At 37.3% G+C, this 15,876-nt stretch overlaps 1 protein-coding gene across 1 annotated transcript in view; it reads left to right on the top strand.

Moving 5' to 3' along the window:
* Nucleotides 1–15,319, top strand: part of RIT2 (Ras like without CAAX 2) — a 198,970-nt gene extending 183,651 nt beyond the window's left edge. The window contains exon 5 of the mRNA XM_048932024.1: nucleotides 13,820–15,319. Within this exon, the coding sequence (XP_048787981.1) occupies nucleotides 13,820–14,047 (228 nt within the window). The 3' untranslated portion in view covers nucleotides 14,048–15,319. The remainder of the gene's footprint in view (nucleotides 1–13,819) is intronic.
* The last annotated feature ends 557 nt before the right edge of the window (nucleotides 15,320–15,876 follow it).

The following is a 15,876-nucleotide window of genomic DNA, read 5'->3' on the forward strand; positions in this document are numbered from 1 at the left end:
TGAATGTCCATAAGTGAGGATGATGAGGTGCATCTCAGAATCTTGAGGGAATTTGCTGATGTAGTTGCTGAGCCATTCTTGATGATATTTGGAAAGTCATGGCAGTGAAGTGAAATCCCTGGTGACTGGAAAAAAAGGCAATATCATATCCATTTTTAAGAAAGGTAGAAAAGATGACCCAGGAAACTAACTACCTGTTAGCCTTACCTCTAAGGGAGGGAAAATCATGGAGCAGATCCTCCTGGAATCTACACTAAGGCATATGGAAGAGAGGGAAGTGACATGGGATAATCAGCATGGATTCACTAGGAACAAAACCTACCTGACCAAGCTAGTGGTCTTCTGTGGGGGCATAACTGGATCACTGAACAAGGGAAGAGACACTGATGTCATCCATCTGGACTTTAATACGACATTTGACACGATCTCTCATAACATCCTTCTCTCCATTTGATGGGTAGACTGTTCAATAGACAAGGAGCTAGTTGCAAGATTGTACCAGTGTGATGATTAATGGCTTAGTGTATGGATGGAAATCAGTAACCGCTAGTATCCCTCAAGGGTCAGCACTGGGACTGTCACTCTTTAACATCTTCATCAATTACATCAAAAGTGGGATCAAGTGAACTTCAGCAAGCTTGTGGACAACATGAAGGTGTGTGTATAGGTCTGCATGCCCAAGAGATGGGACGCGATCTGGAGAGATCTAGATAGACTTGAGCAGAGGCCTGGGTGAGTCTCATGAGGTTCAATAAATCCAAATAAATCCAAACCTGCTGGAAGAGATTGCTGAAGGAGATAGTGGAAGCCTTGCCCCTTGAGACATGTAAGATCAGGCTGGAACTCATTTTGAGTAACCTGACCAAGCTATAGATGTCCTTGCTCATTGCACAGGAGTTGGATTAGATGATATCTAAAGGTTCCTTTAAATATAACACAATTTAATACAATCTAATTGAAATTGAGATTATTAAATCAAATAAAGTAGGAGAGTTCCTGAGACAGTGTCAAACCTGAAAAGCTTGATATAGCTAGGAAAGCACCCTCCAGCACCCACTGCAAGGCAGTAAGAGACTGCCTAACCAGGAGGGGCCAGATCCCATGACTTCTGCAACATAAGGGGCAGGTGCCCAGAACTGCAACACTTCAACTCCCAGTGCACTATATGATGCTATGACGTGAAATACCGAAAAAAAAAAAATCACAAAACCGTGACAATCAGAAGAGTATCTGTGTAATTGGATGGATATACCACAGAAGAGGTTAAAATGGTGCTTATAGCAAGGAGTTTCAGCCATTCGGTTTGTTAGGAGTCTGATTTTTTATTTTACCCCTAAGCTAGAATAATAAAAATGTAATCTGTGTTCCTCCTCTCCTCTTTCATTCTGCCTCGACTCTTCTGTTTCTTTCTTCTTTCTCTATTTCCTTTTCTATGTGGTAATAAACATGTAGTAAACAGCAATCCGCTTGCATTAGCAATCTGGATAACTCAATTGTCTCCTCAGTAAAAAATTAATATCACAGAATCGCAGAATGGCCAGGGTTAGAAGAGACCTCAAGGATCATGAATCTCCAACCCCCCTGCCACATGCAGGGCCACCAACCTCCACATTCAATACTAGACCAGGCTGCCCAGGGCCCAATCCAATCCAGCCTTGGACACTTCTAGGGACAGGCATCCACAGCCTCTCTGGGCAGCCTGTTCCAGCACCTCACCACTCTCTCCATAAAGAATTTCCCCCGACATCCAACCTAAATCTCCCCTCCCTCAACTTAAAACCATTTCCCCTTGTCCTGCAGTTATCAAGCATTTCAAAGAGTTGATTTCCCTCCTGTTTATAGGTTTTCTTTAGGTATTGAAAGGCTTCAATGAGGTTACCCCGAAGCCTTCTTTTTTCCAAGGTGAACAAGCCCAGCTCCCTCAGCCTGTCCTCATAGGGGAGGTGCTCCAGTTCCCTGATCATCTTCTTAGCTCTCCTCTGGACCCTCTCCAACATCTCCCTGTCTTTCTTGTACTGGGTGCTACAAACCTGGACACAGTACTCTTGATGAGGCCTCACTAGAGCAGAGCAGAGGGGGACAATCACCTCCCTGTCTCTGCTGGCCACCCCTCTTTTGATGGAGGCCAGGATACCATTTGCCTTCCGAGCCACAAGGGCACACTGTTGGCTCATGTTAAGTTTTTTAATCTATCAAGTCCCTCCGGTCCTTCTCCACAGGGCTGCTCTCAAGGACCACTCCTTCCAGTCTGTATAGATGCCTGGGATTCCTCCAGCCCCAGTGCAAAACCTTGCACTGTGCTGTGTTGAATCTCATTAGGTTCACGTGGGCCCACCTTTCCAGCCTGCTGAGGTCCCTCTGAATGGCATCCCTTCCTTCCACTGTGTCAACCGCACCACTCAGCTTGGTGTCATCAGCAAACTTGCTGAGGTTGCACTCAGTTCTGTCATCGATGTCATTGATAAAGATGTCAAAGAGCACCAGTCCCAAGACAGAGCCCTGGAGGACGCTGCTCGTTACCAGCCTGCACCTGGACACAGAGCCATTGATGACCACCCTCTGTCTGCGGCCTTTCAACCAGTTTCTTATCCATCGAGTGATCCACCCATCAAATCCACATCCCTTCAATTTGGAGATAAGGATGTGGTGGGGGACCATGTTAAAGGCCTTGCTCAAGTCCAGGTAAATGACATTGGCCTTTCCTTTCTCCACCGATGCTGTCATTTCATTGTATACTAGTGAGGAAAAAAAAAAAAAGAAAAAAAGTTAAAAAACAAACAAACAAACAAACAAAAACTGATTAATGACAGAGAATCACTGTTCCTTAAGTTTCTAAGCAATCTCCAAGTTTCTAAAGTTTTTAAAGTCTCCGTGATGTCTTGGGGATGTACTCAAAAAATTATAATCAAAAAGCTATATTCAACAAAGTTAAGATTCTGCCAGCTGTTAGCTGCTGATCTCCTTCAAGGTGCTTGGTCTTATGAGAAAAATCAAAACCCAGAGGCAACAAACATAAAAGGGTTATCCAAAGGAACTTATCTGGCAAATAGGAAGATTTCCAACTGCACGAGATACGCAAACAAGTTACCGCAGAAACTGTACAAGTGTATGCTTTTAGCCTGCAGCAAAAATGAGGTAATTTGAATTAGGTTAGCAGACAGTAAGAGAGCTTGTTATGTCTAATTAGCTAAATGCATTCTCATAGCTCTTCCTTCCCACTGGCCATTTAAAATTTTTCAGTTTCCTCCCTCAGATTACTCCCTTCTCACTGTTACACCTTTTATACACAGTTCTTCAGACTCAGTGCTTTATTCTGCATTCTCCTTGCTGGCATACCATGTCACATGATGGAGTAAAGTATCTGCTCTTTATATAGCTGTCATTTCCATTTTAAGGCTCCTATGTCATGGGATTCTCACTATTTCTGTGACCAAGAAAAGGCACTTTGTTTATCCAGGAGCTGTCTTTCATTATATAAGAAGGAAGCTGAAAAGGAACACTCCAATAAAGCTTCAATGGATTTTCTTTCAGTTAATTCATATTCTGCAAAAGTGTAATACTTTGCCTGAATCAATATTTAGATGGGGAAGATCATTGTCTCTCATTTGATAAAGATATTCTGCACCATCATAATGCATTAATGAGATGGTCTGACAAATCTTCCCAATAAACTTCAAAATTGTTAAGCTTTCAAAATTATTTTTAAGTTCCAGAAAAATGAATAGCAAAACATCATCCCCATTCCCCAGTATAATATCTCCCCTTATTGTTTAATATACCTTTTACTTTGAAAAGCAAGGCAAGTAGAGGTTGGAAAATAAAACATTTTGTATCAGTTGTTCCTAAGGCACTTTAATGACTCAAGCATTTGTGATGCCTGAGAAAATAAATACATATATTTTTGTTTGTATATTCACATGTATATTCATATATATACACATTTGTCTGTTTTATTCCATCATTGTCCAAATCTCTGTAAAAGCATTAAAAATTATCTTTGCTTCTTTTCAGTAATACCCATTATAGCAACCTGGACAGGCTCTGCAAATGACAGAAGATGACAATTGCATAGAGATGGAGAGATTTGATGTGTTTTTCCTATTGTAGCTGGGAACTTAGCATGACGTTCATTGTCTGCCTGAAATCATTTTCATATTATGATGACAAAGATGTTTCCATGGTTTACCAGTTTTTATCTAGATTTTCCAGTACTCATCTACTTAGTGCCTGAGATGTAATAAAAAGCTGAAATAAAACGACTAGTGAATTCTAAATGTCTAAAACAGAAATGACAATGGTCTACATCAGTATATACATAAATAATGTATGGGTTGGTTGCACTGGATTCATAGTTAACTTATGCTCACAGTGCAATAGAAATTGCTTTCAGTCTTGAAATAAGAACTGACACTACTAACTTTCTGGCTTAAAATTATTAAAAAAAAAAAAATCTATAAAGTACAAAAAGCAACATTCACAGATTCTTTGACTGTATTTTTGTTAACCATCTGTTGCTAAGAGATAATTGAAAATTTTTGTTGTTGCTTAAAAGAATGTGGAATAATTTTCCTTTCTTGTGAATTGAAAAATGTAATAAATTCCCTGATTGTTTCCATGAAAACAAACAAACAAACAAACAAACAAAAAAGCCAAAAACAGAAAAACCTCACATAAAAATATCAGGAACAGATCTGCTCTTATGAAATAATGTAGAAACATCCCCCTTTTGCATCTTATGACCACTATACCTTCAGCTAAGTATTGCAATCAGAGTACCTTTATAGATGATGGACAATTTAGAAAATTGTCAGATCTCTGAAAAATGCTTTGAGCAATTGACCTGAACTTGTTCATCTTGAAGACTGATGCTAAGGATTTAACGCTTCCAGATTCACTTCAAATTAGACCCAGAGCTATTGCTGACTGATGCAAGATCATATGGCTTTGAGTATCCAATTCAGTCAGATCCTGAGGCCAACTCTCTGAGAACATTTCCTGGTATAAGATGCCTTAACTCATTCATCAGTCTTGCTTTTGACAAGGTAAAGGCAAAAGATTGTAGTCTGTACTAGAGAACAACTTCATAGTCTAACCTGTAGACAGCACCCTAGTTCCATAGTAATTTTTAATTGAAATGAGAGGCAGGTTTAATAATTCAGCATTAATCTGTGATATAATGTGGTAAAATTGGCAAAAGTTATGAAAAATATACCTTGGAGCCTCATGTGCTTTACTTACTTCATGATTAGACAGCCAAGACAGCCGTATGAAGAATGTTTCAATTTATTAAAAAAAAAAAAAAAAAAAAAAAAAAAAAAAAAAAGTTAAATTGCTTAATGGTATAAATCCTACTTCACAGGAATAATGTATATCCAACTTAAAAAAAAAAAAAAAAAAAAAAAAAAAAAAAAATCACTCCCAAGAGGTAAAGAAAACTAACAGAAATCAGTGGTGTTATAATCTCCCTCCCAAAATATGTGATAAACATCTCAAGAAATAATGATAATTTCATGTTAAGATTGGAATTTTTTTTTCTTCATGTGCAGAAGTCTGAGATAGATGAATTTAATGAAATAGCTAGTAATAGCATATAGATTTTGTGTAAGTGCATAGCAATGACCATAATAGGTCAAAAGAAATGTTAATCTAATCTAAAAGCAGTCAATAGCAATGGACATAAGAACAAGCATTCAATGGTGGTTCATCAGATTACTTTCCTACTCCTCAACAATTCGCATTTCATTTGGATGAAATAAAAATATGATTCTCCTGGTTTACGAAAGGAAATTAAGAGTGCACTTCACATTCCAGCTCAGTGATTAAGCAGACATAAAATGGATAATTTGGGACAGATTAATGTCTTCTACTCTGTCCAGGAATTTTATTTTTCTTGAGACTATGATAAAGTTTTCTGTGCAAGTGTACAAAATAAGTACTATGTTCTTACAGTCTCCACCCTCCATCTTCTGAAAGCAAACTCCAAATCATAACACAGAAACCACAGACTATCGTTTCCTGCACTATTAAAGCTGTGTTTTTCTTCCTCTCAAAATGCAAAGATCAGGCTAAGAGTGAAAAAAAGAAAAAGTATATCTCAGGCTCTATAATGCAAGTGCTTTCAGACCAGTTGGGATCAGCTGAGGGCATCAATTATCTTAGTAATGCAGTACATGGTATTTCTGTGCCATCTTTTCCTAGCCACAGTCTGCCAACAAGGTCTGTTTTGGCCATTTGATCAATAATTCTGAAATGTGAAAACAGTAAAAAGTGTTACAGAATGGTTAATTAAAACATGGAAAACTGGAGATACGAGACCAAACTGTATGTGCCTCAACACCTTCACCACTACAATTAATGATACAGTAGCTTTTATCTCATCTAAGCTTGTAATCTAGAAAACCAGCAAAGCCAAGCCTGCAGAATTCATTGCCATGAAGTAGGAAATTATGTTTGTTCAACTAATCATTTCTGAAGAATTCTAAGTAGATTTAGGAGCAATAGCCTTGACATTAGTTTTCTGTCACGCTTCTGCAGTGTGTTACTCATTTACTGTTCAGCTTGCTGAAAAGAGGTGCTTCCTCAAAGACTGAGGAAAAAACTTAGGTGTTTCACTCAACCAAACAGGTTGAGTGAAAAATGCTGGTTTATATCAGCTGAAACTAGTATGGATTTTGGTCTAATCTTGGTAAATCAAACTGGTAACTACAGTGAATGATCCGGCATGAATGTTAAAACATAATTGTAAGGTTTAATTTTATGTTTTATTCTTGTATTTACAAAAGGAAAAGTTTCCAAGTCATATTTTTAAGCAATAAGTCACTTGAATTCAGTTAAAGATTCAGAAACAAAAAAGTGTTTGGATTGAGGGAATTGAAATTGGAGTATTTAAAACCAAACATATATGTTTTTACTTTCTCATTTTTTTGTACATTTGTTCAAAATTGAAACATAGTCATATTAAATACCTGGTCACAAAGGAAAAAATAACTTGTTATAAAGCTCAGTCTTCAACATTTCTTTCAGTCTCAATTTATTTCCATTTGATTTTTCTGTTTTCCTCTCCATTCATGGGTGTACTTTTTGTGGCAATTATATAAAAGAAAGCTTTTAATTGTAAATATCTGAAGAAAGAGAAGTGAAAAACATCTTGGAACAGTTTTTCTTCTTTTATTTACATAGTAATACTATGTAAACAAATAGCAACAGTGTCACTTGTGTAAAAAAAAACAAAAAACAGAAAAATCTGAATTTTCTGCTCAGATTTTCAAACCCAACCCAGTGCTTAAAGATGTGAGTACTTGATCTTTGACTTGAAAATAGTATATCACACTTGAAAAGATCCTTAAAACAGACACTAGAATATCTCTCCCACCATGGATATTAATACACTTCTTGCCTGTGGAAAATCAAAAGCTAGGTATAATAGATTTGCTTTTAGGTTAGTGGATTGGCCTGTAAACTTCTTAAAGTAGGAATTAAATGCTTTACAGTGAAAGCTTTTGTCTTTAGGAAAGGAAACAGGTAACATAGGAATGATCAGATCAGATATTTACAACCTTAATTGGACTCTGTCCCATCTATCAAAATGCAGAATTTGCCCCTGTCCAGATTACAGGGCAGGTCCCTGATGTTCATCTGTGGTGGGTGGTCAGGGACTAACTATTTTTTTCCTGGTACCTTAGACACATTGACGAACTTGGTCTAGCAAAAATTGAATAGCTCTAGTCGTCGCTCATCATTAAGAAGACATGTCACAGCTGTTTTGTTGGACCGCCTTAGGCACAAGCTCAGTTGTCAGAGCTGGGATCAATAAAATTATCATTCATGTCAGACAGATAGCTTTCTTTTTTTTTTTTTTTTTTTTAATTAACTTTTTTGTTTTCTGGAATGGCAATCACTTTATAGATCCATTAGATTATTTTTCAATTTTTTCTCCTGGCAAATATGTTAATGCAGACTCAGGTCTTAGGCAAGAATTTTATTTTTCCATCTCCTTTTTCCCATGTTATATCATAGGTTTATATCCACAACAAACATTTATTTTTCTTTTTCTAACATATTTATGGAATGGATAGTTATGGGAAGGGATTTGAACATTTGTATGGATTCTTCCAGATTGTCTTTCTGTCTCCAAAATGATATCTGGATGCTCATACAAAATCTGGCATTCAGTTTCTTGTTTTCTGGAACAGCGCTTCTTAGAAAACAGAACAACAACTAAAAAAAATTGAATATGATTAAGACACCTAAATATAAAAGGAAGGAATATTGATCTTTCCTAGACATTATTCAGAATGCTTGTGACTTCCTACTCCTCTCATTAACTGGTATGGTAAAAACAAAGTTGCTCAAGATGCTGCTTCCTTAACTATGGTTTCAAAAGGTTATATTTTGTTTGTAGTTCACATAAATTACTGCCTGTCAAAAATATTGCCCTTGTAGAGCTTAATCAACAGCCACTGAATTCCTTCTCCTTAGCCTCAGTGGGACTTGGATGAATAATGTGTCCAGAAATGTGTGCCCTCTTCTGTCTGATTAATGACCAAGAACACACATCTCCAGAAAAGAGTCTTCTCAGAACCAAGGTTTTTGGTTTTAAAATGAAACTGTTTACCATTGCAAACTTAATGAGGTCTTCCAGAGTGAAAGTCTCAGTAATGAAAGGCTTGGAGAATCTTTGTAATCTTTTGTATTCTAAGTGTACATTTCTCCATGAGTGTTAGGACCTCCTAATCACAAAGAGAACACAGCAGACTATCTCAAGTAGATGATGGGGAGGAATAATTGCATGCACTGGTACAGGTTGGGGGATGAGCTGCTGGAGAGGTGCTCTGCAGAGAGGGACCTTGGTGTCCTGGTGGGCAACAGGTTGGCCATGAGCCAGCAGTGTGCCCTTGTGGCCAAGAGGGCCAATGGCATCCTGGGGTGCATTAAAAAGAGCGTGGCCAGCAGGTCGAGGGAGGGGATCCTCCCCCTCTACTCTGCCCTGGTAAGGCCTCATCTGGAGCACTGCGTCCAGTTCTGGGCTCCCCAGTACAAAAAATACAGGGATCTCTTGGAAAGAGTCCAGCCACAAAGAGGGCCACAAAGATGGTGAAGGGCCTGGAGCATCTCTCCTACAAAGAAAGGTTGAGTGATTTGGGTCTGTTCAGTCTTGAGAAAGGAAGACTGAGAGGGGACCTGATCCAGGTCTGTAAGTATCTAAGGTGTGGGGGCCATAGTGGTGAGGCCAGTCTCTTTTCAGTGGTACGTGGAGACAGGACAAGGGGAAATGCACATAAGCTGCAGCACAGGAAGTTCCGCACAAACATGCGCAAGAACTTCTTTACAGTGAGGTGACGGAGCACTGGAACAGGCTGCCCAGGGAGGTGGTGGAGTCTCCTTCTCTGGAGATGTTCAAGATCTGCCTGGATGCCTACCTGTGTGACCTACTGTAGGGAACCTGCTTTGGCAGGGGGGTTGGACTCGATGATCTCTGGAGGTCCCTTCCAACCCCTACGATTCTGTGATTCTGTGATTCTGTGATTCTGTGATTCTGTGATTCTGTGATGCTGTTGTAGAGAATAGCTGCTCAAGTGGAAATGCATTGTTTACCTGCATGAAGACCACCAAAAATGATATTATTAATTCAGCTAATAATAAAATATTTGTCAGAGTCCACTTTAAGATGCTCCTTTCCCTGCTTTGACCAGTGGAAGACCAGAGACAAAGCTACACAGAAAACTATCTGATTCTGGGGTAGATTTTCCAGATAATGACAACTGAAGGGCAGAGGTGGATCATACGATTTATTTGCACTTTCTAAGATCCAGATATTATATTTTGTACATGGTGTCTAGTGATTGCTAGTGCCTCCCCACCCACTGTCCATCTCTAGCAGACTTGTGTTGTACAGAAGCGAACCTTAGTGGGGAACTGGCTGTCTTGAAGATGGCAGCTCATCCATCATGGCTTTCACAATCTGTCTGTGTTGCATTTAATCTCACCTGTAATTTTCCATGGAGGCTTGCAAAAGTCACAAACAGAATTTTAATGCTACAAAACGCTGCTTGTAGCCAGTAAATTCTTTCTATCTGGATGAAGCTGTGCCCCTTTCAAGTGGCCCTGAGATATCCAGAGATAAAAAACTCCCGAATTCTGCTTACAGTCTTGTGTGCACAGATCAAATTCTGCTATGACTGGTGCATCTTCTCTGTAAAATTACACGAATCTAACTGGATGCTTAGAACAGAGAAGCCATGAAAAGACTGTTTTCCCAGGGGTCCTAAGCATCCATGAGGCTCCACTACCTATTTCATGAATTTGTCATTCTGGAGTACTTTTCACTTCAGTTACATGGTGAGCTTCATGCTCATCTTTTTTGAGTCATGATCCAACTTCCCCACACTCACACCTTTCAAATGAAGTTTGGATTTGGTAAGCTTGTTCTAACACTTAAATCTTAATCTTTCATTATCTTCACTGCAACATCCTTTCTTCTTCATTCCTCTCTTAGGTTTACTAGTAAAGGAATGAGTGAAAGTGGAATCAATATAACCAGAATTATTCTCTGGGAAACAACACCAGATTCAATCACAGAATGTTGCTCTGAAAATGAGATATAAAACTCCAGATATATGTTCAATAGTAAAAACTCGCTCTCTGACCTATCTGTGTCACACTGACAGATCATATCATCTCTTGATACAGACCCACAGAAGCTGCAATTTGTCAACAAGTCCCTGAGCTGTGCAGATCTGGTTGGATTTCAGCTATATGGTTTCTCTCGTGGCAATAAGGGAAAAAGGAAAATCCCTGGAATTATGTGCATGCCAGTGACCTCATCAAGGGCTTTATCCCTTGTTTCTCATTCCAGAGAGACCTACCCTCTAGACAGAGTTATGAACTGAAAGAATGTGTTCTTTTCCTCTGGACATCCTTTTGTATAATTTCCTCAGCAAACAGATTAGTAAAATTACTATAGCTACATAGCGATATTTTTATGGGTGCTGTAAGCAGTAGTTATTATTATGACAGCATTAGATTTCTGAGATGCTTATTTTCGGCCTCGGAGCTAAAAAACTTAGATTAAATGTCCTGATTTTTTTATTTTATTTTATTTTATTTTATTTTATTTTATTTTATTTTATTTTATTTTATTTTATTTTATTTTATTTTATTTTATTTTATTTTATTTTATTTTTGTGCCAGGTGTCCTTCCTGTGCTGAATTACTTCAGAACAATTCATCAAAGCACTTAATCAGCTCCTGAGGGCAAGATTAAGAAAAATGCCATGCTTTGAAATTAATTATTTTCATTAATATCATTAATGTTGTCTCTATAATTTGTCAAAATACTTTGGAGTTCAAAACAAAATGTCTGCTTGTTAATAGAAATTCTGACAAATTTGGTCAAGTTATGAACCTCCAACCACATGGCTCAGAAGAAGATTTTCTATGCAATTTTTTTCTCCTGAGTATCCTCCAGTTTTCACAGCTCTCTTTCATTACAGATTGTAGCATGACTTCTCTGCAATTTTTCTTCCTTACTGGCTGAAGAAAATATAAGTTTTGGTCCTAGAACAGACAGACATGGGGGGAAAGAAAAAAAAAAAAAAAAAGAGGAATAAAATAAACAAAGACTAGAAAGTCATGGAGAAAGGGTAAAGGCTTTCTTTTTTTCTTTTTTTTTTTTTTTTTTTTAAATATGTGTAGCATTTCGCTTGCACTCTAATTATATTTACAACCTTACTTACTCTTTTAACATATTTCTGACTTGTTTTATTTTTTTATTTTCATTTTAGATAATGAATACATAAAGCATTCACTGAAACTACAACTGTTCATAATGGTTTGCTCAGAATTACAGAATCTTAAAAAGAGAAATAGGAATAAAAATCTTCCTTCAGCTCAAGGAATAGCAAGAGAAAAAATGATTAAAAAGTCTGAAATAGACCAGAATATTCTTCTATCCAGACAATCAATTTCTCAATGGGGCCCAATAGACATATTGAATCACATATTTTGCTTACACAGCTGCCCAGAGAAAAACAAGGGCCATATTGCTACCCATCTCCTTTTGCTAAAGGTTGGCAATTATAGCAGTTGGAAAGCAATAACAATCTTTCATTGTGTCAGCGAGTATTACTCAGGTTGGCATACAACATCCCTGCTTACCCTTAAAATATTCTTAATTAAATTAAGATTAAATCTGTAATACAGAGGTATGATCCTACTGATACTACAGATTTTGTGACTCAGCAGAAAGGTAATAAGCAGAAATTTTGTGACCATTTTATATAAATATGTGCTAGGTGCAGATTTACTTTCAGACTGAAATGAACCGATGTTGCTTTTCATCCATAATCTTATTTCTAACCATCTGCTTAACAGCTACATGCAAAAAATACAATAAGGTAGTATCATAAGCCAATCATAAAAGAGCATTCTCGTCATGACAGGTATAAGGAAATTTGTTTATATCTTGAAACATAACAGTTCATTTCCATAATAAGTAAAAATAGCATTTTGGGTATGTGAAATTAGAAAAAAAGAAATAAAGCTGGTTCAGTCCTGGTAGAGAGTAGTAATTAATACTTTTCATAACCAGGGATGTAGTCTTTCACAAAACTGTCTAACTTGTCATTTTTATCCAGAGAGTTGGAAAGTTACTACAAATCACGATATCTGAACACCAATAAAAACACTGTCTGGATTTTCTCATCTAGAAATTTAATACACTCTGTACTTTTCATCCATATAGTTTAATGTTCAAACTCTGAAAATAAAGACCATTACACTGGTTTTTAAGCTAGTGTAAAATTCAGCTAGCTAATAGATTTTATTCTTTGTTCTTTGTTCTGCTGCAGACTTGTTGCATTTTACTATATAAGTCCCTAAAAGAGAAAAAATATTGTTAGTGGTAGGCAATAATTACACCTTGTGATAAAAATCTAAACACTACCTAAACCACAGAGTAATTATCACAAAGAACACTTTTATTAGGGAATTAGCAGGCAGATGATCCAAGAATTAGCCAATAATGAAATTTCAGAAGTTAAATCTCTGAAAATTCGGGCAAATTAAAAAGAGCTGTCTTGGTTCCTTCTAAATTCACAGTGACTCTGCTCTTACAGCTCCGCAAAAAAAAAACAAAGACACATTTCCTTGATCTACTCTGAGTAGAGTGAGTATATGAAGCCATTTAGGAAAGACAATCTAAAACCAAAATGGATTTTAGATCTTTGTACGTCTCAGGCATGAGCTGAATTACAAGATAAGATTACAGACCTATCAGGACTGAAATTTTTAAAATCATGCTCTGAAATGTATGTGACTGACCAAAAAAAAAAAAAAAAAAAAAAAAAAAAAAAGCATGAAAGAAGATGTGTTTTCAGCTTCAAGTCAAATTTCCTCCAGGATTGGATGAGTGCTGATAAGGGATTTTCTTGGATCACAGTTCCACTAAAGTCTTTTTGGACATCAAGTCTAGCCTACAGAACAAAGGAACCAGGCTTACCAAATCTCACAGGATTCTGCACAATATAAGGAAATATATGGGAAAAAAGGATGCATACGAAATAATATGAATATTGTCGGTATGCTCTGTTCAAGCTTTCCATAGATTCAGTCTGGTCATTTCACACATTCATCTCACCGATGTGATACCGTTAGAATATATTCCCATTAAAATGCATGTTAGTGATGTGCCACATTTGAGTTGTACCCAAAAATTTGGACAAGACACAGAGTTATGAGCACATGTTTATTCACAGTCTCTAAATTAGATGATATTTAAGGACCTGTTTTACTTTTTTCTTTTTTTTTTTCCCCCACATAGGTTTCAACTGAAGAAGGAATGAGCTTAGCCAGAGAATATTCTTGCTCCTTTTTTGAGACTTCAGCAGCTCTTCGCTTCTATATTGATGATGTGTTTCATGGACTAGTAAGGGAAATTCGAAGGAAAGAGTCCTCACTGACCATGGCAGAGAAGAAGATGAAGAGGAGGGATAGTCTGTGGCGCAAGCTGAAAGGTTCACTGAGGAAAAAACAGGAAAGTACAACTTGATGGAAATTCCTCATGAGCCTCCCCTCAGGAGCTGTCCACAGCAAGCTACAACTCAAAAAAGGCAACATTAACACACCATCTTCCAGAGCAGATCCTGGAGTTCCATCCCTTCAGCACTCATGCAGAAGTAGTAGCTTCTTGAAGCCCAACTTGTGTCACCCTGTGGCTCCTCTGTATTATAGATCAAGTCAGTTAGCATAGCCTCTCAATCCTTCTCTCCAAATGTGAGTGGAGAAAACAATATTCTTTATCTCTGTGGTCCCTGGATGGTCTTCTTTCTCTGTGGTCCCTGGCTAGAACTTAAACCAGCAGCCTCTGCAGATCCAGCTACCACCAGTTCTAGAACAAGGGATATCTGTGTCTATCACCTCTTCTCTTTGTGTGCATGAATCATTTAATCACCCCAGGAATTAATAACACCTATTTCAGTGGACATTTTGAATGTTAACGAGTTTAGGATTTGACCTTCAGCTTTTCATTCACTTATGGTTTTAGGATTAGATCGTGCTCAGCCCATGTGTGCATATGAGCTGGGTCTAGAATTCTGGTGGCTCTCAATTTTACCCTGTTAGAGCCCCATCATGACTGTTCTTTCCATTTAGCAGGAAGTGTTGGCATGCACAGCATAACTCCCACATCAGACAACCTGAAGGCTGCAGGACTACAGCTCCGCCTCCTCTACTTATTACTAATCACAGCTGGCAACTACAGGTACTGTTCCTGCAGACATGTAGTAAATTGATCGCACTCCTACAGAGTACAAAGGAGTGCAAATAAATAAATAAATAAATGAACAAACAAACCAGTCAGATACTTCCCAGAGCCTCCCCTAGAGCAGCGCAGATCTGTTCCACTGTAACATCTGCAATATAGGATTCAGTCCTCAACTTGCTATTCCTTGACTATCCAAGTGAGTCATTTGATTGATCAGATGGGAGAGCTTTTTAAATATACATTTTTAAATCTGGCATGAAATAGAATATAATCTCATTGATATTTTTTTTTCCTTGACTTCTTTACATATTGAATTTATTTATAAATTTTACAATGAAATCATGCATACATTTTGTTGAAGAATAAAGTTCCTGAATTCCATTAAGCTTTGTTAGTATTCAGTGTCATTTGTGCCTGTTCTCTGATAATTGATATCATTAGAAAAACATGAGTATGCCTTAGTAATTTGTATTTTTTTTCATTTTTCTTCTTAGACTCTTTTTCATCGTTTGAACAAATTAATAATATTTTGGAAGAATAATATATATATATTTTGGAACTGGGGGTAGCTTATTTGTTTTGCTGTGTTAAGTATGAAAAAGTTGTGATTTTATTAAAAATTTCAGTTCATTAAAATCTGGTATTTTGTTCTCTACTTTCCATTCCAGTCAAGAAAATCCAGTGATTTATTTTATCTCATCAGAAATTTTCACTCAAAAGCATCACTTCAATGTGTACAGTCAGATTATATGTGGCTATATTTCTACCTCTGACAAATCTTTTTAGAGGAATACAAACACACTCATTCAAGGTGAATTTTCCTTTTCCTAACTTAAAAAGCACAAACCTGCATTTACATTACTGTAATTACTGTTATTATTTTATGTGTACCACTACTAAGATCTTAGAGAAGCTTCCTAGAGCAGAGGTGTTTCTGAGCTAAGTATTGGTAAAGAGACAACAGGAGGCTGCAGTGTACAGAAGGTGGCTATGAGACTATAAGTAACAGGAGAAAACATCTGCAACTCTTCCAATACTGAACACTGCAAAGGGAGAAATGAAGCAGTTATTCAACATGTAAGAGACCATATAAATTACTGTCCTGAGAAACCGTG

Source organism: Lagopus muta, chromosome Z, assembly GCF_023343835.1.
Source record: "Lagopus muta isolate bLagMut1 chromosome Z, bLagMut1 primary, whole genome shotgun sequence".
In the NCBI taxonomy this organism is placed as follows: Eukaryota; Metazoa; Chordata; class Aves; order Galliformes; family Phasianidae; genus Lagopus; species Lagopus muta.